This window comes from Vulpes vulpes, chromosome 1 (assembly GCF_048418805.1).
Source record: "Vulpes vulpes isolate BD-2025 chromosome 1, VulVul3, whole genome shotgun sequence".
NCBI classification, from domain to species: Eukaryota; Metazoa; Chordata; class Mammalia; order Carnivora; family Canidae; genus Vulpes; species Vulpes vulpes.
This window is the reverse complement of record NC_132780.1, coordinates 130,385,917-130,412,948: the sequence shown is the minus strand read 5'-3', so window position 1 is coordinate 130,412,948 and position 27,032 is coordinate 130,385,917. Positions and strand designations below refer to the sequence as shown.

General features: G+C 54.4%; 4 protein-coding genes across 17 annotated transcripts; 2 read left to right on the top strand and 2 right to left on the bottom strand.

Annotated features, from left to right (window-relative positions):
• The first annotated feature begins 129 nt into the window (after positions 1-129).
• On the top strand, positions 130-9,387 carry AGPAT1 (1-acylglycerol-3-phosphate O-acyltransferase 1). Of its 5 annotated transcripts, XM_072728556.1 has the most exons (8): positions 1,839-2,140; positions 3,248-3,329; positions 6,117-6,325; positions 6,534-6,667; positions 6,981-7,156; positions 7,334-7,429; positions 7,560-7,632; positions 8,153-9,387. In XM_072728556.1, the coding sequence occupies exons 2-8, from the start codon at positions 3,324-3,326 to the stop codon at positions 8,335-8,337; spliced, it is 879 nt and encodes a 292-aa protein (XP_072584657.1). In that variant the 5' UTR covers positions 1,839-2,140; positions 3,248-3,323; the 3' UTR covers positions 8,338-9,387. The 5 variants fall into 5 exon arrangements, with proteins under 5 accessions (XP_072584676.1, XP_072584672.1, XP_072584650.1 ...); XM_072728575.1 differs by lacking the exons at positions 1,839-2,140; positions 3,248-3,329 and adding an exon at positions 130-429; XM_072728571.1 differs by lacking the exons at positions 1,839-2,140; positions 3,248-3,329 and adding an exon at positions 579-744.
• Positions 9,315-12,947, bottom strand: EGFL8 (EGF like domain multiple 8). Of its 7 annotated transcripts, none has more exons than XM_072728517.1 (9): positions 11,974-12,947; positions 11,378-11,504; positions 11,048-11,170; positions 10,834-10,946; positions 10,639-10,734; positions 10,355-10,525; positions 10,197-10,276; positions 9,963-10,116; positions 9,315-9,691 (listed from the first exon to the last, which is right to left on the bottom strand). In XM_072728517.1, exons 2-9 carry the CDS (start codon positions 11,476-11,478, stop codon positions 9,612-9,614), a joined length of 918 nt encoding a protein of 305 aa, XP_072584618.1. In that variant the 5' UTR covers positions 11,479-11,504; positions 11,974-12,947; the 3' UTR covers positions 9,315-9,611. The 7 variants fall into 7 exon arrangements, with proteins under 7 accessions (XP_072584618.1, XP_072584607.1, XP_025846309.2 ...); XM_072728506.1 differs by having other exon boundaries at positions 11,378-11,507; positions 11,974-12,676; XM_025990524.2 differs by having other exon boundaries at positions 9,315-10,116; positions 11,378-11,507; positions 11,974-12,676.
• A 9-nt stretch (positions 12,948-12,956) lies between these two features.
• Positions 12,957-21,584, bottom strand: PPT2 (palmitoyl-protein thioesterase 2). Of its 4 annotated transcripts, none has more exons than XM_025990520.2 (9): positions 21,446-21,584; positions 19,158-19,351; positions 18,750-18,903; positions 18,207-18,302; positions 18,009-18,116; positions 17,149-17,232; positions 16,937-17,021; positions 13,933-13,987; positions 12,957-13,767 (listed from the first exon to the last, which is right to left on the bottom strand). In XM_025990520.2, exons 2-9 carry the CDS (start codon positions 19,341-19,343, stop codon positions 13,624-13,626), a joined length of 912 nt encoding a protein of 303 aa, XP_025846305.1. In that variant the 5' UTR covers positions 19,344-19,351; positions 21,446-21,584; the 3' UTR covers positions 12,957-13,623. The 4 variants fall into 4 exon arrangements, with proteins under 4 accessions (XP_025846305.1, XP_072584566.1, XP_025846304.1 ...); XM_072728465.1 differs by lacking the exon at positions 21,446-21,584 and adding an exon at positions 20,291-20,576; XM_025990519.2 differs by lacking the exon at positions 21,446-21,584 and adding an exon at positions 19,666-20,119.
• Positions 21,585-21,952: 368 nt separating this feature from the next.
• Positions 21,953-25,544, top strand: PRRT1 (proline rich transmembrane protein 1). Its single transcript, XM_025990533.2, has 4 exons — positions 21,953-22,092; positions 22,978-23,516; positions 24,185-24,370; positions 24,509-25,544. Exons 1-4 carry the CDS (start codon positions 22,074-22,076, stop codon positions 24,683-24,685), a joined length of 921 nt encoding a protein of 306 aa, XP_025846318.2. The 5' UTR covers positions 21,953-22,073; the 3' UTR covers positions 24,686-25,544.
• The last annotated feature ends 1,488 nt before the right edge of the window (positions 25,545-27,032 follow it).

The window sequence follows — 27,032 nt, the reverse complement described above, 5'->3', positions numbered from 1 at the left end:
AGGGGCGGGCCAATCCCGTGCGTGCTAGGCTTTCTCTGGTCCCACCCCTTCGCCTCTGTCTTGTCGCCATGGTGACTGCTCTACGATTGGCGGGCTTTGGGGTTCCACGGCATCAGCGCGGCCTCATCCGGGTCCTCCGACTGCGGTCTCTCTGGGCCGATTGGTTAGTTTCTTCCAGCCCTGATTGGCCGAGATCGGAAAAGACGGCCGAGAGCTTGGCGCGGTAGCAAATGCTATGGTCGCGGGTTCAAAATGGCTCCGGCCTCCTTCGGTGACGTAGAGAGCAGAACTGGGGCTCGTCCCTCCCTTTCAGTGAAGAAGGGCGCAGAACTGGCATCAGCTCGACGTTTGGATGGTGCGAGCATCGACCTGCGGCGCTGGTGTTAACCCATCTCCCTCGGCTGCAGGACGCAGCCCGCTCCTCCTTAGGTGATTTGCAGAACAGAACTCAAGGCCCACACCCTTTTAACGTTGACATAGTATGACAGAGTTGACCCCGACCCCGTTTTAAACCTGAAAAGCGAACTAGCTCCACCCCTTTGTGAGTAGGTGCCGAGGGGGCAAGGCCCGCCCCTCCTGAGCGACCCGCGGCGGAATGGGGTTAGGCCCGCCCCTTCCGTCCTGTAGTGTGTCCCGCAGAAGTGGGGTCTTCCTCCTGGGTAGGACCCCCGGGACTTGGGCAGGCCAGAGCTTGGGCCTTCGCTACAGTCAGTGACCTCACTGTGGCCCAAGGAGCAGAACTAGGTAACAGTCCCCCCATACCAGTGTTCCTTACATCCTCGACCTCAGGGCGTGTAAATTCTAGCAGGGCGAATGTGTGTCTGGCAGCTGGGACAGACTCGGGCCGAGGGCAGGTCAGCACCCTGATAAAGGTCTCACGTGACCAGGGAGGCCAGGTGAGGAGGGCGGGGGAAGTGAAGGTACAGGATGCCTGGGAAAGGCTTAGGAGAAAAGTTCTAGGGGAAGGGGTGTAGACCAAGGAGAGGAGCAGTGCAATGATCCTGGTTTAAGGGACAGTGGAAAGACGAGCGAGAGGAGGTCAGAGGCTGGACAGGGAACAGATACATGCCTACAAAATTCAGGAGGCATGCTCGTCCCAGAGTAATCTAGCGTTCTTTCTTTATTTTTTTTTTTTTGTTTGTTTGTTTCTTTCTCATTGATTTTAAAGCAGCCCTAATACCCAGTTTCTACTGGAAAAGATGCGCCCGCCCAGATTCTATGTCGGGGAGAGGCACTGTCTCAGCTTCAGTGATTGAGACTGACAAGAAGGAAATAGAAAAGCGAAAGAGATCGTCGAAGGACAGGGGCAGGGCCAGGGCCTGAGAGTACCTCTTCTCTTTAAAGACCAGAGAGAGGGTTGAAGCAGGGAGCTGGACTGCGGGGAGGGCAAAGTCAGAGAGCCAGCGAGAGCTGGAGGGGCCAGGGAGAGGGAGCCACGGGGAGGAGACGAGCACTTGGCATATAGCAGATACCTGCAGATATCCGGAGTTGGGAACAGGAAAGAGGTTTTTGGAGGAGTTGGGAGTTGGAGGGAATATACAGCAGATAAGGGAGTTAAGGAGAAAGGAAGAAACCGAGTGAAATTTCCAGGAAGAGGAGAGCTGATGAAGAAGGGATGGGCCAAGGAAGGAATACAGCACCAAGGGACACACGAGCCATGTGTGCTGAAAGGGAGTCGGAGGAAAAAAAGATGCAGCTGGAGCCAGAGAAGGCCGGAGACCGGCAAAGCCCAGCCGAGCTCTCGCGGGGCGGAGCCGCCAGGAGGAAACTGGTCGGTTCGGGGAGGCGATTGGCAAGACGGGCCGCCCATCACCGCCCCCTACTTCCTGGCCAGCCCCGGAAACCCGCAGGCGTTGGGGAGGGGTAGGGGGATAGCGGCAACAGCAGCCCCAGCCCTCAGAGAGACAGCAGGGAGGGAGGGAGGGAGCTAGGGGGATAACCCCCCACCATTCCTACCGCAATGGGCCCAGCCTCCCACTCTCACCTCCCCTCCATCGGCCGGGGCTAGGACACCCCCAAATCCTGTCGCCCCCTTGGCACCGACACCCCGACCGAGGCAGAGACACAGCCACCCGCCACCACCGCTGCCGCAGCCTGGCTGGGGAGGGGGCCAGCTCCCCGGGCCCCCCACCCCACTGAGGTGGGGGCGGGAAAGGGATGGGAGGAGGCGGGAGGAGGGTGCCGAGAGGGGATGGGGGAGAGATTGGGTCTGGGAGGCGGACTGGGGAGAGGTTTGCTGGGGAAAGGAGAGGGGCCCTGAGGGAGGAAGGATGGAAAAGAGACGGAGGAGGTCCGAAAACCCTGTGCCTTTGGGATGGGGGTGTGGACAGAGTCCTGAAGAGGGAATTCCTGACACCTTCCCCAGTTCCTTTTCCTGCCCTTTGGCCCCACATGACTCTTGAGGGGTTGTAGCCGGGAGAAGGTGGTTTATTGCCCTCCTTCCCCTAGCAGAATTCGCTTCCTAGAAAGGCCCTCAGACACCTCTGTTTCATCTGGGCACAGGACCTTCTTCAGTGGCCATCCACACTGGACTAGATCCTTACTGACACAGATGCTTTGTGGGGGGCCATGTTTTCTACATTGAGTCCGTGTGCCTTTGACATGTTGAGTGGCTTATGTGCGGCTAGCCTCTCCCTGTGCTCTCCGTGGACTGGACAAACGATGTGTTATTGTCCATCAGAATTGCCCATTCTCCTATCTTTATGTCCATGTCTCTTGTCCAGTCTTGACATTGTTCAAATGTGAGTGTTTATATATTGCATCCATTGTGTGGTTTTGTGTTTTTTGCACATTTTATGCTTTTGCATGTTTACTTTTGCATGTAAAGGTTATACCTTATTTGTTTTGTTTCATGTATCATATATTATTATGTCCATGATCCTGTCATGTGTGGTAGTCTTCGTGTGGGGGATCCTGTGGTTTAGTGGACTAGTGCACACTTCTGTTGTGATTGGGTTGGCCTGTTGGCTGCATGTGTTTTCCCAGTCAGGATTCACACCATACCTATGCATGCACCTTTACATATTTATCATGTGTACACTGATGTGGCCCTTCCACAGCATCTGTGCTTCTGGGTACACATACTATTTATTTCATAATTTTATTGGCAGTATATTTTGTGAGTCATCTGCACATTAACCCATTTGGCACTCCGTGCGCTTATAAGTCCTTGGACATTTCTGCTCCAGAGGAGGTCACTTAATGTTATACATTAGAGAAAAAGGTGACGGGGCCTCTGTTTCCCCAGAGAACCATCCCCATGTGCCTTACCTTGCTGACCTTCCTGGCCTGATCTTTCCAGTGGCTGTGGACAGCCTGTGTTCATGGAGGTCAGTGCATGCCACAGGGTCAGCTCTGCTGTGCACTTCCTCTGTTCCCCCACTCTTTTGCTGTGTTGGCATTTATTGATGACAGTAGCATCTCTCCCCTGTGGCATGTTAATCCCCATTCCGTATGTTTCTCTTTTGTGTGAGATGGGATGCGCCATCTTGATTGTTGGTGCTTCCCCTTCAACGTGACTGCATATTGTATGTGTATATTCAGAGAAGGTTACTGTTAGGCTTGTTGTGTTCATTGCTTTCTCAGTGACTTATCTTTTCACAGAGTGTAGTTATCGGATTCCTGATCATCTCTGTCATTAGTTATGGCTGTGTGGGTGTGTATCCAGCCTTATAATCTGTTCAGCAAATGTTTACTGAGCACCCTCTCTGCCTCCTTCTGTCCCAGGTATTGGGCGTTACTACCCTCAAGCTGCTTACAGACTAGGGAAGGAAACAAAAATGCCAGTGAGCAGTTATGTACACTGTGGTGTCAAGATCAGTGGCTCTCAAACTTGTGTGCACACCAGACTCACTTGGAGGGCTTGTTAAAATACAGATTGTTGGGCCCAAGGCCCAGAATTTCTGATTCAAGAGATCGGGGGCGAGGTCCAAGAATACGCATCTCTACACTTTGAGAACCAGTGATCAAGATAAAAGTGTAATGAAAACTCAGGCCAGGAGGGGTTCAAGAAGGCCTCCAAAGCGTGACGCTCAGCTGTGTGAGGCAAGTGAAGAGGCGGAAGGGCATTCCAGCCAAGGGAGCAGCCTGTTTGCAGCACAGTAGCATGAAAGATCTTGGTATGCCTGAGGAACTGGAGTTGGAGCACAAAAGGCTTTTGTGGGGGCGGGGCCAAAGATGGAAGCAGAAGTCAACTTGTCTAAGGGGCCTGCAGACAAGACAGGGAAATGCTCGGATCTGTGTTACAGAAAGATCTCTGTGGTGGCTACGTGGATGATGAATTGGAAGAGCAGAATTAGGAGCCCATTGCAGATAGTCCAGGGAAGAGATGCTGGTCCAGACTTAACAGGGGCAGTGGGCTAGAACAGCTCAAGGCCTACAGCTTCAGAGTTGGCAGAGTTTCCTGTTTCTCTTGCCTATTACCCTTCACTGATTGGCAAGGGACTTTGAACACAGACTTTCTTGTCATTGGAAGGGAGTGCCAGTAGCCTTGCTGGCACTGGCAGGGAGTGACAGGTATTTGCCTAAACACCATTTTGTGACTTCTGACCCTGCCCCCAATAGTGGGGCAGAGTGGAGGAAGGAGGAAGAACCTAGAGGCAGTTCTGTGTGCCCGTACCTCTTCCTCCTGAATCCTTTCCTCTCCCAGAGCAGGTGGTATGATGTCTCTTTTACTCTGCCTTTTTTTTCCCCCTCGGTCAGGCCTTACATATTGTATCTGCCTGACCCAGTTGCCTCCAGTGCAGAAGGGGGAAAGGGAGCAGAAGGATTTGTTTGCCTGCCTGTGGAGGCAGGATTGATAGATGTAGCTGCTTCTGGTATGTCCATGGGTTTATCTGGGAACAGGAAAGGGGTGGAGGTAGCTACCTTGGTGGAGAGGGGGTTTTCTGGTTATGCATTTACTACATTTCTTTAGCTGTTACCAGGTGTGATTTTAAGTTTGCCTTCTGGTGTGAGCAGGTCAGTCTCTGCATGACTGTATGTGTTTGTTTTTGCATTAGTGACAGACCCTTTATTCTTGCCAGTCTTCTTGAGAATGTCTGGGTGTTTTGGCCCTTCACTTACCTGCTGTTGCGTATACCTATGTGTATACATACAGGCAGCAGCGTGACCGTGGTTAGGAGTACAAGCCACTTAGGTTTAAACTAGGAGGTGCCTCTTAGGGGAGCCATATCACCTCAGGTAAGTTATTTAACTTCTTTGGGCCTCTCTCCTACAAGATGTAAATTGTGTAGTTCATATTTAAGGGTTTGTTTGTTTTGTTTTGTTTAAGATTGTATTTATTTATTCATGAGAGATAGAGAGAGGCAGAGACACATGCAGAGGAAAGAGCAGGCTCCCTGCGGGGAGCCCGATGTGGGACTCGATCCCAGGACCCCGGATCACGCCCTGAGCCAAAGGCAGACACTCAACCACTGAGCCACCTAGGCGCCCCTTTAAGGGTTTAACATAGTCTATAGGCCAGCCCTAAGCCAACAGAAATATAATACAAACCACATGTAAATTTTAATTTTCTGGTAGATATGTCAAAAAAGGTCAAAAGTAACAAGGTGAAATTAATTTTAATGATATGTTCTATTGAACCCGGTATTCTGAAAGGTTAAAATTTCAAAATGTAATCAATACAGAAGATTATTAAGGGAATATTTTACATTTTCATTCAGAGTCTTTGAAATCTAATGTGTATTTTACACTTCCAGCACGTCTCCACTCAAACTAGGCCACGTTTCAGGTGCTCAGGAGCCATATGTGGCTGGTGGCTACAGTATTAGACAGTCAGGTGTAGACCATCCTAAGACCTTACCAGCTATGAGTGTTAGCTGTTGCTATTATTATTGTCCCCTTATCATGTATTTGTGAGTTGTAGATGTCCATGTCTGTGTCTCTTGTCTTTGTGAATATTTCTGGGAGAGGGGTAGGCAAGCAGTCCTGAACTCCTCTTCCTCCCACCCCTATCCCAGAGAGGCTTCCTGGGCAGGTCTAGATGGGAGCCCTGACCCCTTCCTGTGTCTCTGGCCCTTGACCTCATAGCTCCCCAAACCCTGCCTGCTGTGCCTTGCCCACTCCACTACCCCTCCAGGAACCTGGCCCACTGTCCCTTGCCCTGTCCCCTGCAGGTGGCCAGAATGGAGTTGTGGCCAGGGGTATGGACCGTGCTGCTGCTGCTCCTCCTGCTGCTGCTGCTCCTGCTGCCTGCCCTGTGGTTCTGCAGCCCCAGTGCCAAATACTTCTTCAAGATGGCCTTCTACAATGGCTGGATCCTCTTCCTGGCTGTGCTCGCCATCCCTGTGTGTGCTGTGCGAGGACGCAACGTTGAGAACATGAAGTGAGGGCCAAAGGGTTTTGGGTGATGAGAAAACCTAAGAGTCCAAAGTGAGCAGTGGACGGGGAGGATGTGGGGTTTGTAGGGAAGGTGGAGAGAACCCAAGGACAAGGAAGGGGAGAGGACTGCAAAGACAGTGGAGTAGGGGGAACCAAGGCATTTAGATGGATGTCAGTGGGTCCTGCTGGAACCCCTTGCCATGACCCCACAGGATCTTGCGCCTGATGCTGCTCCACATCAAATACCTGTACGGGATCCGAGTGGAGGTGCGTGGGGCTCACCACTTCCCTCCCTCACAGCCCTACGTCGTGGTCTCCAACCACCAGAGCTCACTCGACCTGCTTGGTGAGATCCCTCATAGGGCACACCTCCCCCAGCCATGCCCTTCCTCCTTCCCCAGAATCTCCTCTGGGGGTCCTCACCTACCCTGCATCTAAACGTTGCCCTCTGGCTCTCCTCTCCCTTCCCCCAGGACTTCTTACCCTCATATACAGGCTAATATATGTTTAATCACCTCTTCTACCACTCAGGTCTTCCCACCCCCCTCCTTCAGTCTGCCTCTTCCTTTATCTCCAGTCCTTCGTAGTGTGGGTGATGACCTGCTTCCCATAATACTTTGCCTCCACTATGGCCTTCACCCATCCTACCTTTGCCCTAGGGATGATGGAGGTACTGCCAGGCCGCTGTGTACCCATCGCCAAGCGTGAGCTGCTGTGGGCTGGCTCCGCTGGACTGGCCTGCTGGCTGGCAGGAGTTATCTTCATCGACCGGAAGCGCACTGGGGATGCCATCAGTGTCATGTCTGAAGTCGCCCAGACCCTGCTCACCCAGGATGTGAGTCACCCTGTGGAACAGGAGGGTCGGGGCATTGTGGAGTAGAGCACTTGTAAATAGACTGAGATGCAGGGCCAGCAGGCCTCAGAGGTCCCATTACAGCGCCACAACTATTACACACACGCGCGCGCGCGCGCACACACACACCCGTATGTCTTGATTCTCTGTCTTCCCCAGGTGCGGGTCTGGGTTTTTCCTGAGGGCACAAGAAACCACAATGGCTCCATGCTGCCCTTCAAACGTGGCGCCTTCCACCTTGCAGTTCAGGCCCAGGTAATTACTACTTCCCCTTCTGCTCCTGAGCATCCCCTGTGCTGCCGGCTCCCACCATCTCTTTCTGTCAGAGGCTTGTCATGGGGCCTTGGAAGGGAACTGTGGGCTGTTTGCTTCTCCCCTTCCCCAGGTTCCCATTGTCCCCATAGTCATGTCCTCCTATCAAGACTTCTATTGCAAGAAGGAGCGCCGCTTCACTTCGGGTGAGGGCTCTGAGTAGACCTGGGGCTGGGGGTGGCCAGAAGGGCCATGAGGGAGAAAGGCTGGGGGGATGTCCCCATGAGGGGAGGATTGGTCAGTGCCAGGACTGAGATGTCCAAAGGATCACCAGCGTGACCCCACACCAACTAATAAATACTTATTAAGCACCCAACATACCCTGCTATATGGGTAAAGCTCAGTCCCTGCAAAAGGGGCCATTACTGTCCAGTGGGAGGAGGAAGGCCTGTGTGTGCAAGGCTATGATAACACTTGGCAGTAAAAGTGAAATTGAGACAATGGGGGCAGAAAGGGTGCTGAGGTGTCTGGATGGGGGCGGGGGGCGCTTAGTGCAGGAGGGCCTCAGATCAGGTAGCAGCTGGCAAATGGGGGCAGTTGTCTAGGGTAGGGAGAAGCGAACAGAAAGGTTGGGGAGGGAGTGGCAGGAGAGCTCGGAAATTGTGCCCCACCTGTGGGCAGAGGCCTAGGCAGACAGGCCATGATGGTGCTCACCACCCCCCTCAGGACGATGTCAGGTACGGGTGCTGCCCCCAGTGCCCACAGAAGGGCTGACACCAGATGACGTCCCAGCTCTGGCTGACAGAGTCCGACACTCCATGCTCACCGTTTTCCGGGAAATCTCCACTGATGGCCGGGGCAGTGGTGACTATCTGAAGAAGTCTGGAGGGGTGGGCGAGGCCCGGCTCTGAGCTCCCCTCCCAATGACCCCCTTCTTCCACCCATACCTCCCAGCCCATTGGGCCCTAAAGCAGGGCCAAGCCCTCTTCCTTGTTTCTCCTCTCCCCACTGTTCTTCTCTTTGGAATCTTCAACTTCTGAAGTGAATGTGGATACAGCACCACTCCTTGCCCCTTCCCAGCTCCCTCCATGGACTCTCTTGCCTCGGTGCAGTCTACACTCTGACCCCCACCCACCTCCTGTGCCATCTTGTCTGTGGGACGGTTGCCTCCCCCTCATCTCCAGTGGCTCACCTACCCAAGGGTGTGAACACACCATCCTTTCCCCAGTGGACCCTCTTCCTTTGTGATCTCTCACTCTCCACCCCACATTGGCCAGTGGCCTCGTCCATGCTATGGAACAATACCCTCCCGCAAGTCCATGGATTCAGTGGACTTATCCATTTGTGAGGACTCCTCACACTGTGGCTGGAAGCGATGCCTGAACATTCCTGGCTTATCCTGGGAACACTCTTCAGCACCCTCACCCTCCTTCCCATGGAGCCTCCCATCAGTGGAGGCTGGACTCTTCTTACTCAGAGGTCTCGTCCTGCCCGTACCCAGGTGCCCAGGGGTGAGCATACTCCTAGATGCCAATTTGGTCTCCACATTTCTGCTTCCCCCTGTCCCTGTGGTACAGTTCTTCAGTGGTCCTGGCATCAATCCAGTCCCCTGCAGCCCTGCTGTACCATTGTAACTAGACACAAGGGAAGAGGCAGACATCAGGTGCTGTACTCACTTCTGCTCCCTAGGGAATTGGGGAAAGGAACTGAACCCTGGCTGGAGGGGGTGGGAGGGCTTTTAATTTATTTCTCTTTCTTTTGAGGCTTCCCCTCTCTGAGCCAGTTTTCATTTCCTCCCTGTGGCATTAACCACTCTGGCCTCCCACTCCAGACCTGTGCCCACAACTGGGGAGGTGGGCTGGGAGCAAAAGGAGAGGGCGAGACCCAGTTTTGTGTGGTTGGTTTTTATTAATTATCTGGATAACAGCAAGAAACAGAATAAAGATTGAGAGAGAGAGAGATCTGGGCACTTTCTGGCTGCATTTGTTAAGGCGTTGAAGTGGTTCTCGCCCAGGCAACCTGCCCCAGCCAGAAGACTCGGGTGGGCCCAAGGCACCCATCCTCCCCGCTGCCTTCAGCTCTTGGAAGTTTCCATCACTCATTGCTCCTTGGTGCCAGATAACCTTATCTGCACTTCCCCAGCTGGCTGATCCCAGAGGATTAGCAGGGCCAGTTTCTGTATAAATTAGAGGGCCAGGGTTCTGGAGAGGTTCCTTATCGGCTGCCGATTGAGACCTGGGCCCAGGCTATTGTCCTCACAGGAGCCTGGTGAATGACAAGGAGGCAGGCAGACACATTGGCTGTAGACTTTTGGGGCTGCCAGGGTACTGCAGAGACTCTTACCCAACAATAAATAGATTAGGGACAGGGTACCAGAGAAAGGGATGAAGTGTAGCTATCTGGGGACAGTATGGGGAAGCTAAGTGTTGAGAAAGGGTTTGGGGGAAAGAAAAGTGAACTAGGGAAAGGTGTCTGGGAGAGCTGGGGGCAGCCATGGGGGGATGGGGGTTCAAGCAGAGAGGGACTGAGGACTCACAGGCACCTAGCCTCTCCTCCAGCAGCAGCACCTGGTCGCTGAGAGACTCAATCCTGTCGCTCCAGCCCCATAGCTCCGCCACCTGTTCTGGTTGTAACTCTTCAGGTGGCATGGGCAGCACAGCTCGGACCCAGGCCCCAGCCTGACCGGCCCACTACAAAGGAAGACACCTCAAGAGTATTGGAGGTGGGGTACACCCCACCCAGGGGGCTTGGCCCAGGCATCTACCCTTACCTGCTCCAGCCGCTCCAGGCGCCCCCGCAGCTCCCGAATCTCCCGCCTCAAGGCGTGCTCATCATGTTCTGCTTCCCGAACTGGGACAAAAGGGAGCAGTGTCACCCGCTGCCATTGAGCCCGGGCCCTCACTGCCACCCCTACTGCCACCCACTCACCCGCCACGCTGAGGATGTTGGCGCCAGTTGGGGGCTCCAGGTTGCCCTCTGCACAGGTGCGCCCATCTGGGCCCAGCACCAGACCTTGGGGACAACCACAGGTGAAGCTGCCTGCCGTGTTGAGGCAATGGTGTGAGCAGAGGGTGACACCAGTCCTACATTCATCCACGTCTAGTTAACAGAAAGAGGAGAGGGCTGAAGCGGGGGGGCGGGGGGGGGGGGGGCGAGTTGGTGCCCCAAGGGGAGTGAGGTCCTGGCACCACTGGAGGAGGAAGGGAACTCACCCACGTGACAGTGCTTCCCACCCCAGCCTGGGGCGCACTGGCACTGCTCTGGCCTGACGCAGACACCTCGGTTCAGACAGGGCTTGGCGCAGATGGCTGTGGGTGCAGAAGGGCAGTTCAAAACAGGACCAACAGCCAGCCTCCCCAGCCCCGCAGCGCACCCCTGTCCCCAGGCCTGGGAAGACCCAGTCTCACCTTCATCACAGGTGAGCGCCCCTGGATGCCGCTTCTTCCAGCCTTGGCAGCACACAACATGGGTCTGCTGCACCTCCCTCTTCACCTCCCTCCATGCCACTCGATATGTAGTCCTAGAACATAGGCCTGGTTCTGAACAGTGGTTTATGGGCTTTGGTCTGGGTTCTTGAACTTCTTCTTGAAAGACTCCAGAATCCAGGCTCCGATCTCTCACCTGTAGGTGCTGCAGATGCGCCTTCCATTGCACATGGTCAGGTAGGGCTTATACACTGGTTGGCTGTAGGACTCGTTGTAATGGAGGGGGACCACCAGCATCTGCTTGGAGCAGACCCCCTGACTGCACCCATGCAGAGAAGGGGAGAGACACTAAGTGGGCCAGGCCCTGGGGGTGAGGAATCCCACTACACTCAAGCTCAACTGAGGCCCTCCCTCCCTGGAGGGGACAGCCTCACCCCCATTCTATACTTCATGGTTTTTCCATTCCCCCCACCCCCAGCAGGGTTTCCAAAGCCCTCACCCCTGGCCCTGCCCCCTGTGTTATCACCTCTCTTTGAGGGATCCACCCTTGGCCCCCTGGACTGACATCAGTAGCAGGAGGGATGAGAGTCCGCCTAAGAGATTGTACAGCTCATCCCTGGATGCCATGATTCTCCTTGACTCCAAACTGCAGGCTGCTGGCAAGAAGAGGTTAACGGAGGTCCTTCCCCTCTCCTGTGACTGCTACAGCCCCAGCCCCTCCAAGAGCAGTCTGATAGTGCGCTCTGAGGAAGTCAGCATGTTCATTTGTACACATTTACACTAGCCACCAGGATTGTCTACACCTGTATGTATATGGAAGGTGACCCCTTCATCCGGCACACACGGTCCCTGTAGCATCCTGCAAGTGCACGCCCCCATACACTCCCTCCCCTCCCCTCTACACCACAGCTAACTCTTCCTCCACAACCCTCCTATCTGTAACACACCCTCTTCTATCTTAACTCTTCTACCTTCAAAGCCTCGAATACTCACATCCTGCACTCCAAACCATGGACCTGGAAACTGCACCTATCCCTGCTGCCTCTCTCACCAGCACCCCTCACTCACACACTTCCCAACGCACATTCTAAGGCCCATCCCCCAGTGACATGTTCTCCCCACCTGTCTTTTCCTCTCTCCGGAGACTCCAGCAGACCAGCCTCAGCAGCAGCAGCTCAGACTGGTGGGTGGGTGGGGCAGGCTGGGAAGGAGAGAAGGGGCTGGGCCAGACAATCCTCCCATTCCCCGCCCCCTCCCACAAGCGTCCTCCATAGCTCCTGCTCTAACTGCTCAGTGGGATCCAAGTCCCACAACCCTCACAACCGCCCCAGCAAAGGGCCCCCAGAAGTAAATTTCCAACTCCGAGGCTCCTTCTTCCTACACTCCCCAAATCGGCAGAGGCCACTGGCTCTATGACACCACTGGTCCCCCTGGCCTTGCCACACCCCTCAACCCAACACAGGCTGGGGGAGAAGTGGGGGCAGGGAGAGAGACAGAGCTGGCAGAGGAAAGCAGGGTCAGGTCATGGGAGAAGAGGCAAGATCAGCTGAAGAAAGAAAGGAAGGGGGGGGGAGGCGCCCAATGCCTTATGGGGAAATTGCCCCCCATTCCTTGATGACATTTGTTAGGGCCTGGGGTGGGGGCGAGTTGAGTCTGCCACCGCCCCCCAAGCCAGAGCAGACAGGGCCCTATTGTCTCCACAAAAATTCCTTCTTTCAAGGAAGAGGAGGCTCATTGTCCAGCCCCTCACCCAACTCTGGCCTACAAAGGTCGAAAAGGGGTGCAACAAATGCCCACCCTGACCCTTAGCCCCCTTGTCTAGCCTGGGGGTAGCAGGCACATTCCACCCATGAGGCTGAGGCACAAGCCACTGGAGCCCTGGGCTCAGTCCCCCAAGCTTAGGCTGGGACAGGAAGAGAATTGTCCTCTGCAGGAAAGAACCCACAGAGAATCAGGAACCCACACAGAATGGGCATTTAGAGAGCGGAAACACCAAGGGGGTCCCACCCCAGACCAGGCATCCGGGCACCCAGACCTCAGGCTCTCTATCTCCACCCTCCTTGGGGAGCCGGGTCCCCCTCACCTGGAAATGAGTCAAGCCACACTGAAGAAATGGAACTTTATTTCCATTAATACAGGGTTAACACCCACTCAATGGTAGCTAAAAGAGGGGCTGGGGCCTCAAAGAAACTAGGCTCCCAGGGGGTACCCCAACACTGAACATAGGGACTGGGGGATCCCCAAACCTGAGATGGGCCTCACGGGCCATAGATATTCCCCAACACTGACATTTCAAGAACGGAACCGTCCCCATAGGGGAGCCTCAGAACCCCACTCTCATGGGTAGTCCTTCCTGGGAGTTGGGAGGGCTGAGGAAAAGGGAATATGGGGAGAACAGAAGCTAAAAATGTCCTGAGTGGCCTAGAAGGAGACCTCCGTAGTGAGCAGGGGCTGGGTTCTCCTCCTGTTCGGCCGGAGACGGAGCAGCAGCAGCAGCAGCAGCAGGAGCAGCCACAAGTTAAAAACCTGGTTTTTCTTCCCAACCTCTGCTTTGGGAGGGTGAGAGAGCACAGAGCAAACCCCAGACGTGATGTGGGGGAAACCAGGATTTGTCATTTAGGAGAAGAGGAAGGGGTCCTGGGAGCCCTGGTTGGTGCAGGCAGTGTGGGAGCAATGGGTGATCAGAGGCACACCAGAGCCTGACATCTGCTTTCCAAGGCCACCGCTTGGTCTCTGGGCTGGGGAGTTCCTGGGGGGTCCCTGAGGACATCCTCAGGAGAGCCAAGGTTCAATGCAGGTCTCATAAAGGGTCCGGTTGGAGTGCCAGGCCGTGTGGGAGATCCCAGCCATCGGACACCTCACTATGGCTCCCCGAGCCAACAGCGTCTTCAACCCAAAAGAATCCCGCAGATAAACCTTCAAAGTGGGCAAAGGGTCAAAGAAAGACAGAGGGAGAAACAAAGTGAGCTCCTGCTGCTGTCCCTGTCCCCGTCCCCTCCCCACAGGGTGAACCTTTCAGTATCAGTGGCAGGGAGGTGGGACAGGGCATGAAGAAGTGGGAAGAAATCCCAGGGGGCTCACCAGTTGCTCCTCCATCTCCAAGACCGTCTCATTTGCATCATAGAAACCAAAGAAGCTACAAAGAGATTGAGGGTGGGCAGGGGAGGAAGTTATCAAGAGAGCTGGAGAAAATCAAGGTAGGCCAGAGGACTTCGGGAATTCACGGCCTGTTGAAACAGGCAGCAAGGAAGACATTCAAATATTTAACTGGATATCATGTAGCTTATGGAAGTGATACACTGAGGCCACAGCATGGCTTCTGCAGAGTCCCCTCGAAAATGTGTCACCCAAACCTACTCGTGAGGAAACTACTGACAAACCCAAACTGAGGGACATTCTACAAAATGGCTAGACCATACACTCCAAAAACGTAAATGTCAGAGAGGAACACTGAGGAAGTATTCCAGGAAAAAAAGAGACATAACAAGTAAATGCGACACATGATCCCAGGATGGATTTTGCATTGGATTTTTTTCCCCAGGAGGACAACTGGAAAATATTTGAGTAAGGTCTATACAGTACCCTATCCATGTAGGATAATGCCAATTTCTTGATTTTGGTAATTGTACTGGATATGTAAAGAATATACAGAAAACAGATACTGACATACTGAAGTTTTAGGGATAAAGAGACATGTCTACAACCTCCTCTCAACTGGTTCACAAACACACCTATGCTCCATATATATATTTACAGAGAATGGATGAGGACATTAACATGGTGAGATGTTAACATTTAGAAAACCTAGGGGAAGAGTACACAAGGTTGTTTTATAATACCTTGGTAACTTTTTATTTTTATTTATTTATTTTTTTTAAAAAGACTTTATTCATTTATTCATAGAGACACAGGCAGAGGGCGAAGCAGGCTCCATGCAGAGAGCCCGACGTGGGACTCGATCCAGGGTCTCCAGGATCACGCCCTGGGCTGCAGGCGGCGCTAAACCCCTGCGCCACTGGGGCTGCCCAAAAAGCTGTTTTTTTTTTTTTTTTAATTTTTATTTATTTATGATAGTCACACAGAGAGAGAGAGAGGCAGAGACACAGGCAGAGGGAGAAGCAGGCTCCATGCACCGGGAGCCTGACGTGGGATTCGATCCCGGGTCTCCAGGATCGCGCCCTGGGCCAAAGGCAGGCGCCAAACCGCTGCGCCACCCAGGGATCCCTCCTTGGTAACTTTTTAAATATGAACTTACTTCAAAATAAAAAGGCCTTAAGATTTTAAAAAGTAATACTGATAACTGGCATGGGCAGTGAGTGGGCCCCAGCCACAAACAACAAACACTAATAGTGTTTAGTCCAATAGGCTACAGAGCAAAGAGAGGCCACTACTCTAGTTTTAGAGCATCAGCAAAGGGCTTCCTAGTGAGGACTCTCCACTAGGAAAGGCTGTTCTCCAGGCAAATGGAAGAGCAGGAGCAAAGGTGCAGAGGTGAGGCACAGCTGCAAGCGTGGGGGAGCTGGTTGGAGGCCTGGAGGCTGTGTTGAGGGGCTATATCTCATGTATAGGGTCACACAGACCTGGATGTGAGCTCCAGCTCTGCCACACACTCCCAAATGTGTGTGGCTGAGCGTAGTACTTATCCTCTTTGTCCTATACGAGAATACTTCCCTTGCAGAGAGGTAGTGAAACCCAGTGGTTAAGTTAGATAGCCTGACTTCACCAGTTACTGACTCTGAATAGAGATACCTTATTTCAGCTCTTTGCACCTAAATTTTCTTATATGTCAAGTGAGAATTAAATAAGGTTTATTTGAGGGATGCCTGGGTGGCTCGGCCGTTAAGCATCTGCCTTCGGCCCAGGTCGTGATCCTGGAGTCCCAGGATCGAGTCCCACATGGGGCTCCCTGCAGGCAGCCTGCTTCTCCCTCTGCCTATGTCTCTGCCTCTCCCTCTGTGTCTTTCATGAATAAATAAAATCTTTTTTAAAAATCAGTAAATTTTTTATCATGTATATTTTAGAAAAAAAAAAGGAATCAAGGGCCTGACTTTACCCCACAAAGGCTCCACATCACTGGCTCCCTGCTACCTCCTTCATCTCCTCTCCCACCTTCTCCCCTGCTCCCTGAGCTCTAAACACACTGGCCTCTTCATTTCTCATGCCTGCCCTAGGACCTTTGTTCGTGCTACTCTTTCCCTGAGTCGTTTTCCTCTCAGATTGTTGCACAGCTCCTTCCTTCACTTCCTTAAGTTTCTACTCAAATGGCATCTTGTCTAGGACTTATCTGGCTATGATCTGACAGAGGCTCAGTCATCCTCCAATCCCCCCCCTTCCCCTACCTTATCTTATCTCCACCCAAGATATATATTTACATTTATTATCTGTCTCCCACACGAGATCATAAGCTACATAATAGCAGGGACTTCTCTTTCATTTACCACTGCATCCCAATGGCCTAGCACAGTGCCTGGGTATACATACAGTGCTCAATAAATATCTGCTGAGCAACTAAAGTAGCTTAGGTGACATTTCAGACCACTCATGAGATCTGCAACATAGGCCAACACATAGCACGATGGAGCCATGGATTTTCCTGAGGAACACGATGGAGGGGACGGGGCTGGAGGCTATTATAGAAGTCCAGGTATGTAAAAGAGGTGGTAGGAAACATAAAATGGCATGGAACTATACACACATGTGCTACTTAGTAGGACAACTTCCTGGTTTTGATGTCGTGCTGTAGTTACATAGGATGTAATTATGGGGGGAACCGGGAGAAGGAGACATACCCAGGACCTCTCTAAACTATCTTTGCCACTTCCTGTGAATCTGTAATTATCTGTAAGTTAAGAGTTTTTACAAAGCAGCGGTTTAGGAATGGAGAGGAAGTAGAGTCTGTAGGACTTAATGACTGGCTGGATACAAGGAGTTGGGGGATGACTCCCACGTTCTGGTCACAGGATACATAGAGGGTAGGGCATGAACTGAACAGTGGGAGATACAGGCCAATTTCAGGAATGAGATAAAAACTGCTGGGGGTGGGGGTGTCCTTAGTCAATCTTCCAGCCACACAGTCCCTTATTACCTGGACTGCCAGGGGGTAATGACACCATCATCAGGGCCCCCAATAAGCACCAGGCGGCCCACACGAAGAAAGTTCTTCCTCCATGCTGAAAATTGGGAAGAAGAGAAAAGAAAAGAAGAGTCAGTCACAGGGGTCAGGCCAGGTTGGAGAGAGAGAGAAACATAGCGGGTCAGAGAAGCAAAAACAGGACCGGATAGGAGCCTGGGTCTCACCAGTGGCATTGGGATGATCTCTCTCCCCATTGATCAGGGCCAGGAAACTGCTGGCATTGAGGTACAAGTCATCATGGTGGGGGTCTAGATATAAATAGCAGTTAGAACTATACAGTCAGAGAAGCAAGGAAAAGAAGCAAGACCAGAGGCCAGAGGACCAATCAGGGGCCTACGGTAATAGACAAAGTGAATACTAATATAATAGTAACAATAATAAAAATTGTAAACACGAGAGCAAACACTTTTATCCAGCCACCTTCTATGCCAGGTACTGTTCAAAGTACATTACATTTGTTAATTTATTTAATCTTCACAACCCCCTAGAGGGTAGTACTATATCATTATTTTACAGATAAAGAAAACAGTCACAGAAAGGTTAAGTAACTTGTCCGGAGAAACCCAACAGGGTCAGGCTTCAAACACAAGTAGTCTGGACCCAGCATCCGTTGTCTTAAAAACTATACTAGGTGTTTGCAAACTATGAACCGTGGGGCTAATCCAGCCCACTGCTTGTCTGTATAAATAAAGTTTTATTAGAACACAGACACACGCATTTACCTATGGGGTATGGCTGCTTTCACACTACTGTGGCAGAATTATATTTGTGACAGAGACTACATGGCCTGCAAAACCAAATATTTACTATCTGGTGCTTTAAAGAAAAACTTTGCTGACCCCTGCCCCCACACTGTACTCTGAAGCAATAATGTTAATACACAGAAAATATTTTGAACAGTGCCTATTCAGATGGTAAGTCATCCTTATCACTGCTGCTGCTGGTTATGGTACAGAGGGAAGCTGCAGGCCCTACGCCCAGGTGTCCTCTCCATAAACATCCCAGTGTGGCATCCCCTACTCACCATGCCAGTAGTTGCAGATGGAGAATTCCTGGCCCCAGGGACTATAGCAGATCCGGTAGAGGTTAGACCTCATGGAGGTAGGGAAGAGCCACTTCAGATAGTCCGTATCTGACAAAAGAACAGCAGTGTCAAGTGGCCCCCAAACCTTTGTGTCCCCAAAACTCAGAGCCCCCTATGGGGCTCACCATCCCCACTCACCTCCATACTGTCCCATTTGTGGAGAAGAGAGAGAGATGAAAGAATCCACATTGTGCTCATCCATGACGGAGAGCAGCGCCCGGCACACCAGGCCCCCTGGAGGCAGACCAGCACATTAGGCAGGGACTTAGGGACAGGCACTCCTTGTCACCACCACCACCACCACAATGCTTGTGAGGACACTGAGGCCCAGAGAAAGCAAAAACCTGTGGCAAAAGGTTATATGTCGCCAAAGTGCCAGAGCCAGAATTAGATTCTGGATCTTCTGACTCTCTTTGTAGGGTGCTTTTTACAGCCCCATTATCCCATATGGGCAAGAGCCATGAGTAATGGCAAAAGGGGGCAACAGTGCAGGGAGTCTCCCTCCCACTCAGGATACAGAGCTAAGATCCAGGTACTGAGAGAAGTCAGAAAAGTAGGGCTCAGGTAGTAGGACTCTGGCTGGGACAATATTGTTCAGAAAAGGGGACACTAGCAGGTGTCCCTCAGATAAGGATCAAGCCTCAGATAGGGCTTAGAACTTGGGAGGGGGAGGGCACCTACCCTGCGAGTAGCAGATGAGATGCACCCCTTGAGGGGCCTTTGCCATGATGGGGGCCACAGCCTCTCCAAACCCTTGCACCTGTTCCCACAAGGGTCGCAAGCTCTCTCTCCCATCGAAGAGATCAAGCACTGTCACCACAGTCCCGGGATGTGTCTGTGGGAAAGGGGCAATGCTGCAACAGGGGGTGGACTACAAAGCCCGCCCACCTCACCGCCCCCTGGCCAGCGTCCGCACTCCTACTGCGCCCGGCTAGAACCGGGGATCTCATCCTTTGCCTCTCCCAACGCCAGCACCAGCTCCTCCAGGAACGGAGCAAGCCCAGCAGGGCAGCTTTCCCTTCCCCATTCTCCTTCCCCAGTCACCACAGACGCCTCCAATGCCCCACAACCGGGCGTCCCCGGCCAGACCTCGTTGATGTATTCCAGCAGGTGGCGGAAGCTGTACGAGCTGTCAAACAGCCCGTGCACCACGATGACCGGCTTGTAGGCAGCGCGATGGGGCGCGGGGGCTGCGGGCGGCAGCGGCGGCGGCAGGAACGGCAGCAGGAGCAGGATCCCCACCGGGGGGAGCCGCAGGCCCCTGCGCCCCAGCATGCTCCCGCCTGCGAAGGGGGCGACGGGGGCCTGTGAGAGAGAGGACAACACGCTCCCCTCCGAGCAGACGCCCGGCCACCAAGATGCCCTCCCCGCCCGCGCTCACACTAGGTCCAGCTCACCAGGCAGCCTACTAGGACCGCACTTGGGGGTTGTAGGAAACACACCCCCTACACGCAGACTCAACGACGCGCACCCGGAGCCCCGCCCCCAGCTCGGCCGGGACTGTCCCCAGGCCCATCCCGGCGGTGGCACGACCCCGGGTTTTGCAAGGAAGACCCCGGAGCGGCAGCGCAGGCTCCTGGAGGACGCAAGCTCCCACCTGGCCTGGGTCCGCGGACTCCGCTGCGCCTGCTGTTTACTTCCCCCTAGACTGGAGCCCGCGGGGGGAGGGGAGGGTGTCCGGAGCGCGCGCCGGGGAGTGACGGAGGGGAGAGGGGAGGCTGCTAGGGGTCGCGCTTCGCCGTCACGTCCGGGGCTTTCCCTGACAACCGTGCCCGCGTCCCCTGTAACGCAGGCCGGGACCGGAGGGGCCGTGGAACATTCCACTGCATCCCGAGGGCGGGGGAGGAGACAGGCAGAGCAATCCATTTAGAGTCGTGGGGAGAGGAAGACGTGGCGGGCCCAGCCCGGGAGCCGGGAGGAGGCGAGCGCGGGCCCTGCTGCACCAGCACTCGGAGGGGCTCAATTCTGGCCTGTTTCGTCCCACTTCCCAATTCTGGCGTCCGGCTCCGCCGCGGAACACGAAGCCCCCCCCCCCCCACCGGGGGCGGGGCGCGGGGGCAGGGCGCTGGGGACGAGACCGGAGAAAGGCCGTCTCCGCATTCCGTCCCACCTTCGGTCCCACGCGGGCGGGACCCACCCGGAGGACCCCGCCCCGCCGCGCGCCTGCCCGCCGGCCCCCGGTCCGCGTCTTACAACTCCTCGTTATCGAGTGCGTGTACTGCCCTTGTCTCCAGGGACGCGAAGAGTCCTCGAGGCCCCGCGAGCTAGAAGCAGCCTGACCCAGTTTCTCCGGGCCTACTCTCCTCCGCTCCCGGGACTCGACCCACCTCCAAGGGGCGGAGGGCCCCTGGGGCAGCGCTGACTCACGCCCGCGTGGTTCCCGCCAGTCTTTCAACTTGAGGGACCCCCACAACCTGCCCTGAACCGGGAACTCATGTGGGCGCCCCCCTCCTTCAGACCCCCGAGCTCCAGGCGCCCTGCACCTCCGCCTGCGACCCCTGGCGAGACACCGGCGAGCTTTTACTTGGCATCTGAAGGCGTCTCCCTAGAGGAAAGGATTTCGAAGCTTGTCTGAATCCCTCCCTCTCTTCACAAGGTCTTGACCGGTCTAAAGTCTCTCAATAAACCCGATTTGTGCTCTGAGGTGTGTCATGTGAGGATGGGGTGGCGGTAGGGGGTCTGGAACCACGCTGACGCCTCGGAAACCAGAATGGCCAGTTTGGGGCCTGACCTAAATGTCTGGGCCCTGGGACCCGTCCAGGCGGGGCCTCTGCACAGCTCTGTAGGCTCCGCTAGGACGCAGCCCGGGATGGCCACTGCCTCGGGCGGGGGTTGGGGAGGACTAATCTGAAGGCGGAGGTAGCAGAGGGTTAAAGAATCCCTGACTGTGTTTTTGCATAAAGTCCAACTCCTCTATCCTCTAAGTCTCGGTAGACTGCCCACTTCACCTTCCCTCCCCACATACGTGCTCCCAAGATACAATGAACAAATGAAAACACCGCAATTACAGCTGTGTTCCGACACACGCCCCCCCCCCCCCACATCCTGCCAACTCAGGAGGTGGCAACTGGCCTTGGCAGGGGTGGTGGGTGGGTGCTGGGATTTTAAGAAATAGATCTGAACATGGATGCACTGGGGAACTCTAAGAAGCCTAATTACCAAAGGGGGAAAGGGAAATCACGTATTCCCAAAACGAAGTTGCCAGAAATGAGTTGATCCATCCCCTCCTTCCAAAGTGCTCAGCTCCTGCACCCCGGAGGAAGAACGTATCTCCGTATCCCCCAAGCCTTCTCTCCAATCTTCTCCCACGCCCTCTCCCCCCCAGTCACAAGCCAGACTCCCGCTAAACTACTATAGGTCCAAGCCCCCCAGTTTACCTGCAGTTCACCGCAGGCCATAACCCTGGGGACTCTTCAAGCCATCGCAGCTCTCAACTCTGCAGTTCTCTGTCATATACAGTTATCCTTCCTAAAGCAAGAGAAACAGAAGCTAAAGACTGGGGAGAAGATCCTGAGAACTTGCAGGGACTGTGAGGGAAGTTGGGGGGGGGTGTTCCTGACTAGGGTGAACCAGATCCTGTGGGGACTGGGGTACAGAATCCACTGGGCACCTGCTCCCTTCCTCCCACAATGTCATCACTACAGCCAGTCTTAGAGGGGAAGACTCTAGAGAGTTCTCCCTCCCGCCTTCCTTCCCTTAGTCCCAACCGCCTCGCCAGGTCTTGCTTGCCTCCCTGTTTCCATGACAACTCCAAGGGAGCCCAAACTGGGGGCTTGGATGCCAGGGTGAGAGGAGGAGAGACGGAGTGACGGTACCTCGGAAACTCCCCCCCCTCCTCGGTCCCTTTAAGCTACCCCCCCTCCCTGCTCTCCCTCCGCCCCCCGCCGCTGTCTTCATCTCTCCATCTCTGTGCTGCCGGCTGCGCAATCCGCACACCGAGACTCCGACGCCAGCTAGGGACCCCGACTCCCACTACAGGGACCCTGTCCCAGCGAGACTGCAGGCATGTCATCGGAAAAGTCAGGTAAAAAAATAAAAAAATAAAAAAATAAAAACCTGCCCTTTCCACCATCTCCAGACTCTCCCCCCATCCTTGGCCCCAACCCCCTCCCTGGAGGCGGGTTGATTGTTTCATTCCCCTTCTGTCCAGCTCTCAACACCCCCCATCCTCCTTCTCTTTTTAATCTATCCCTCCGTTCTCTTCTTTTCCTCCTTCCAATCGCAGCCTCGTCCCCTTACCAACAACATGGAAAGGGGACAGGTTGAAAGGGTGAGGGAAGTAGAGTGGCCTAGCATCAGCCAGGTACTGCAAGGATAGCATCATTGGGAGTGACAGATGGACAGATGACACGGGCTCTCATGGAGACATTCAGTGGAGAAATACAATGATATGATCAGATGGAGGTTGGCAGGGAGTAAAATTCAGAACACCCTTCTTTATCTGCCCTAGAAGAGGTACTGGGATTCCCAGAGAGGCTAGGGTGCCCCTTCCCAGGGCAAGGAGGCAGAAGGGAATATGTCATCCTACATGTGTTTATACAACTGTTGATTTGAACACATGTTAACACAGTGTTGCATGTCTACACACGTGCACACACAGGACCAGCTCAGATGGGCAAGCCCAAGGCAGCCATGGCTTGGGTGTGCAGGTGAGAGCTATGGCCATGTTGCTGAAGAGGTAGAAGAATGGAGGAGAGTTGTGACCTCAAAACTAGATTGAAAGAAGGGAGGGGGGACAGATGGCCTAGATTCAACCCCTTTCCTGCCCTGAGACCAAGAGATGGCTTCTCACCCATCTCCTCTGTCTCTCACATTATCTTCTTCCATCCCTGACCCTCTGTGTCTCCCCCTACCCCCTTCCTCATCTCTTCTCTCTCCCCATGCCCCCTCCTCTGCTTACCAACCCCAGGCCTTTCGGACTCAGTCCCTCACACCTCTCCGCCACCCTATAATGCCCCCCAGCCCCCCGCCGAACCCCCCGCCCCACCCCCACAGGCAGCCCCTTCCTCTCACCATCACCACCACCACCACTACCACCAGTCCGGGACAGCCACCCTCCCGCGCCTAGGGGCAGGCGGCCTGGCTTCCGCTGCGGCCACTGCTCAGCGCGGCCCCTCATCTTCAGCCACTCTGCCGCGACCACCACACCACGCCCCGCCCGGCCCGGCCGCCGGGGCGCCCCCACCCGGCTGCGCCACCTTGCCCCGCATGCCACCCGACCCTTACCTGCAGGAGACTCGCTTCGAGGGCCCGCTGCCCCCGCCGCCGCCAGCCGCCGCCGCTCCGCCCCCGCCGGCGCCCTCTCATACTGCCCAGGCTCCCGGCTTCGTGGTGCCCACGCACACGGGTGCGGTAGGCACGCTGCCACTGGGGGGCTACGTAGCCCCCGGCTACCCCCTACAGCTGCAGCCTTGCACTGCCTACGTGCCGGTCTACCCGGTGGGCACGGTGAGTACTGGGCTGACGAGGGCCTGGGAGAAGGGGTGGGGACGCACTGGGGGCTGGTGGGATAGAGAAACTGGGCTAGGGAACCAGGCAGGTCCCTAGGACTAGGCCTACAGAGAGGAGGGACTAAGGAAGGCTTGGGTGTGTGTGTGTGTGTGTGTGTGTGTGTGTGTGTGTGTGTGTGTGTGTGTCTAGCAGTTGGGGTCAGAGATCAGGGTCTGGGAAAGGGGAATGGAGCACAGAAGTCCAGAGGAGGCTTGATAGAAGGAAAGAACAGCCTGGAGAGAGGGGGAAGGAGAAATGAAAACCTGGGGACCAAGGAGGATAAGGGAGAAGAAACCTAGAACTGACTCAATAGGGAAGGCCGAGCAGATATTTGGAGAGAAGAAGTGAGGCCAGGGCAGCACTGGTGGGTCATACCTTATGCGGAGGGAGTGTTCTTAGGGGAGGCGGCCCCTAAGAATATAGGGTAAGGACAGCAATGAAGAAAGGAGCGGGACCTACGTGGAACTTATGGGTGTCCTGGAAGGGTAGTGGATGACAAGTTTCTTTGAGAAGCAACATGCAAGAATCTGCTTTAAAAACTATTCTGCCAGACGCAGAATGTTGGTGGGCTCAGGGAGGACCCGAATGACGTTCTCTGTCCCCTCCCGGCAACCTTCCTTCCACAGCCCTACGCAGGCGGGACCCCGGGGGGCACAGGAGTGACCTCCACACTCCCCCCGCCGCCCCAGGGCCCAGGGCTGGCCCTGCTGGAGCCAAGGCGCCCGCCGCACGACTACATGCCCATCGCGGTGCTGACCACCATCTGCTGCTTCTGGCCCACGGGCATCATCGCCATCTTCAAGGCCGTGCAGGTGGAAGGGCAGTAGAGGGCGGCGTCTGGGAAGGGTGGCCTCGCTCGGTTTTCTTATTCTAAGGGGTGCTGGCTGTCCTGGGGAGCATCACCGACGGAGCGGCCACTCCAATCCTCTTTTTCCGCCCCTCCCCCGCAGGTGCGCACGGCCTTGGCCCGCGGAGACATGGTGTCTGCCGAGATCGCATCACGCGAGGCCCGGAACTTCTCCTTTATCTCCCTGGCGGTGGGCATCGCAGCCATGGTGCTCTGTACCATCCTCACCGTAGTCATCATCATTGCCGCGCAGCACCACGAGAACTACTGGGATCCGTGAGGACCCCCCGGCCCGGCCCCACCCCTTGCCCCTCAACCTCTCCAGCGCGCTCTGCAGCCACGCCGCGGACCCAGCAGGCGCCCCGCACACCTGTCCCGGGGGCCGCCCGATGTCGACACATCCTAAACTCTGCCTCCACGGAACTTCTCGCCTGGCAGGCACGCTCCGAATCCAGTTCCTCAGGAACCCCAAAAAAACCCACCCCCAGAAATACCACTCCCCGACATCCCCGCCAGACGCCGGGCCCTCAGCCACTCCAGTCCCCCGCAGCCACTTCACGCAGCGCCCCCCGCCGAGCTCCGTCCGCCTCCGCTCCGCGGCGAGAGCAAGGTCCCCAGAGCTCCGCCTCCTCCGTAGGCTCCGCCCCGGCCCCTACACGACCCCGCCTCCAGGTCGGCAGGCTCCGCCCTTTTCTGGTCCCCGCGGGCGCCAGGCTGACACCCCTGCCCTTCTGCCCGGCGCTGGGCCCGAGCCCGGGGGTAGCCACGCGCCCCCACGCGCTCATTTCTTCCTAGTACAGTTTTGTCTCCTCCACCCCCTTCCTATTTTCTTGCTAATCCCAGAACCTCTACTTTTGGTATTTTTAGAATGAGATTTGGGAGGTTCCCAGTTTAGGACCTTTCACCCTAGGATGATGAAAGTCCTCGTTCTCTGTAAATATTTCCTTTCCACCTATCCCAACCGGTGGGCAGCCAGCCTGGCAGAAAGTGACCCCGGGTACCGACCTCCCAACGTCGGGAGGAGCCGGCCCGCTCCCCGCTCCCCTCGGCAGTCCCCACCTTGTTCTGATTTCTGTGTGAGTGTGTGTGTGAATTTCTGAAAGAACATTAAAGAAACCAAGTGGATTTATCACCCTCAATTCCGAAGACTGAAGCCTTGCAAAGACCCTCTTTTGTTAACCCCTTTTCTTTCCCCTTAGCTTCCCTTCCTAGGGAAAGAAAGATAAAAGAAAACAGAAAAAAAGAAAAAGAAAAAGAAAACTGACAGAGACAAAAGTGGGAGGAGACAGATCCCCCAAGACACCGGAAAGACAGATACAACTATGGGGGTTGGGAGGGCTCCCTAGTAATCCCAGCAGGAATCTGGTCTGAGGCCCATTCTTGGTGGGGATTTATTTCCCCAGCACACATTTTCCCCTTCTACCAGACTGGGTTTAGGGCTTTGAGAAGAGAGGATTTACAAGTAGACCCCAGAACTCCAGGAAATCGGGAGAAAGGGACAGATTATTCTGAAAAAGTTGGTCAGAGACAGTATGACAGGGAAAAGATGCCAACTGCCTACAGCTATTCCTGCCTTCTGACCAGAGGGCTGAAAACAACTTGGATTACTGCCCTGCGTGGTATGTTGTACCTGTATAACAAAGGCAAGGGGAGCGGGAGGCCATCTCAGTCCATTCAGGTTCCTATAACAAAAATACTATTTACTGGATTGCTTATAAGCAACAGAAATTTATTTCTCACAGTTCTGGAGGCTGGAAGTCCAAAAGCAGGCTGCCAGCACAGTTGAGCCTGGGCCCTCTTCTGAGTTACAAACTTCTCATTGTATCCTGACTTGTTGGAAAGGGTTAAGAGAGATCTATAGGGTCTCTTATAAGAGCACTAATCCCATTCATGAGAACTCCACCCTCTTGACCTAAGCACCTCCCAAACCCACCTCCTAATACCATCAAATTGTGTATTACAATTTCAACATATGAATTTTGGAGGGAGCACAAACATTCAGATCACAGCAGACCCCCAGGGAGATCACTAGGCTCTCGAAGTCTAGCTGGGGCCAGTTGCCCTCTCCTACCCTGACGTCAACCAGGAGGCCTCTGGTGGGGGCGGGGTGTGTAAGCAGTAGACTTCAGCTGTACATCTGTAGGACAAAGTTCTGTGCATCCGTACAACTTGCAGACACCATGCAGGATGCTGGCGAGACATCTGCCAAAACAATGGGTGTGAATACTGACCTCATGGGGTTTATGATCTAGGAGAAAAGCCATGCACCAAGACAGGGGACATGGAAGGAGGATGGGATGGAGTATGGACATTGTGGGTTCTCCTTTGGACATTTCAGATTTAATGTGCTTTGCTCACCAAACAACTTGAAAAAAGAATTCACATTTGCAGCTTCCACTTCCTCACCAGCTACTCACTTCCCACCCCCCTTGTCAGGGATGTGTCTTTGTCTCTCTTTCATACCCACTATTTGTCTCTCTTTCATACCCACTATTTCTTAACTTTTTTTTTTCCTATTTCATAACCCTTTAAAATATGCTTCCACTCCCTACTCTACTGAAACTGCTCTCTCAAATAATACCCAATGACCAGAAGTTACCAGGAGCCAAAATCAATGGTATTTGCAT

Coding starts and splice junctions, on each gene's coding strand:
- PPT2 (XM_025990517.2), bottom strand. CDS start 19,934: ATGGATTGCTCTGCCTGTCTCCTCCCCCGCCCTCGGGATGCAGTGGAA. Junction 18,904..19,157: donor TGCTGGAATACATCAACGAG/GTCTGGCCGGGG, acceptor CCTTTCCCACAG/ACACATCCCGGGACTGTGGT. Junction 17,022..17,148: donor AGATCATCCCAATGCCACTG/GTGAGACCCAGG, acceptor CCCAATTTTCAG/CATGGAGGAAGAACTTTCTT.
- AGPAT1 (XM_072728549.1), top strand. CDS start 1,616: ATGGGCCAAGGAAGGAATACAGCACCAAGGGACACACGAGCCATGTGT. Junction 7,157..7,333: donor AGACCCTGCTCACCCAGGAT/GTGAGTCACCCT, acceptor TGTCTTCCCCAG/GTGCGGGTCTGGGTTTTTCC. Junction 7,633..8,152: donor GGAGCGCCGCTTCACTTCGG/GTGAGGGCTCTG, acceptor CACCCCCCTCAG/GACGATGTCAGGTACGGGTG.
- EGFL8 (XM_025990524.2), bottom strand. CDS start 11,478: ATGGCATCCAGGGATGAGCTGTACAATCTCTTAGGCGGACTCTCATCC. Junction 11,171..11,377: donor GGTGGATCCCTCAAAGAGAG/GTGATAACACAG, acceptor GCATGGGTGCAG/TCAGGGGGTCTGCTCCAAGC. Junction 10,526..10,638: donor TGGGAAGCACTGTCACGTGG/GTGAGTTCCCTT, acceptor TCTGTTAACTAG/ACGTGGATGAATGTAGGACT.
- PRRT1 (XM_025990533.2), top strand. Junction 23,517..24,184: donor CGGTCTACCCGGTGGGCACG/GTGAGTACTGGG, acceptor TTCCTTCCACAG/CCCTACGCAGGCGGGACCCC. Junction 24,371..24,508: donor CCATCTTCAAGGCCGTGCAG/GTGGAAGGGCAG, acceptor CCTCCCCCGCAG/GTGCGCACGGCCTTGGCCCG.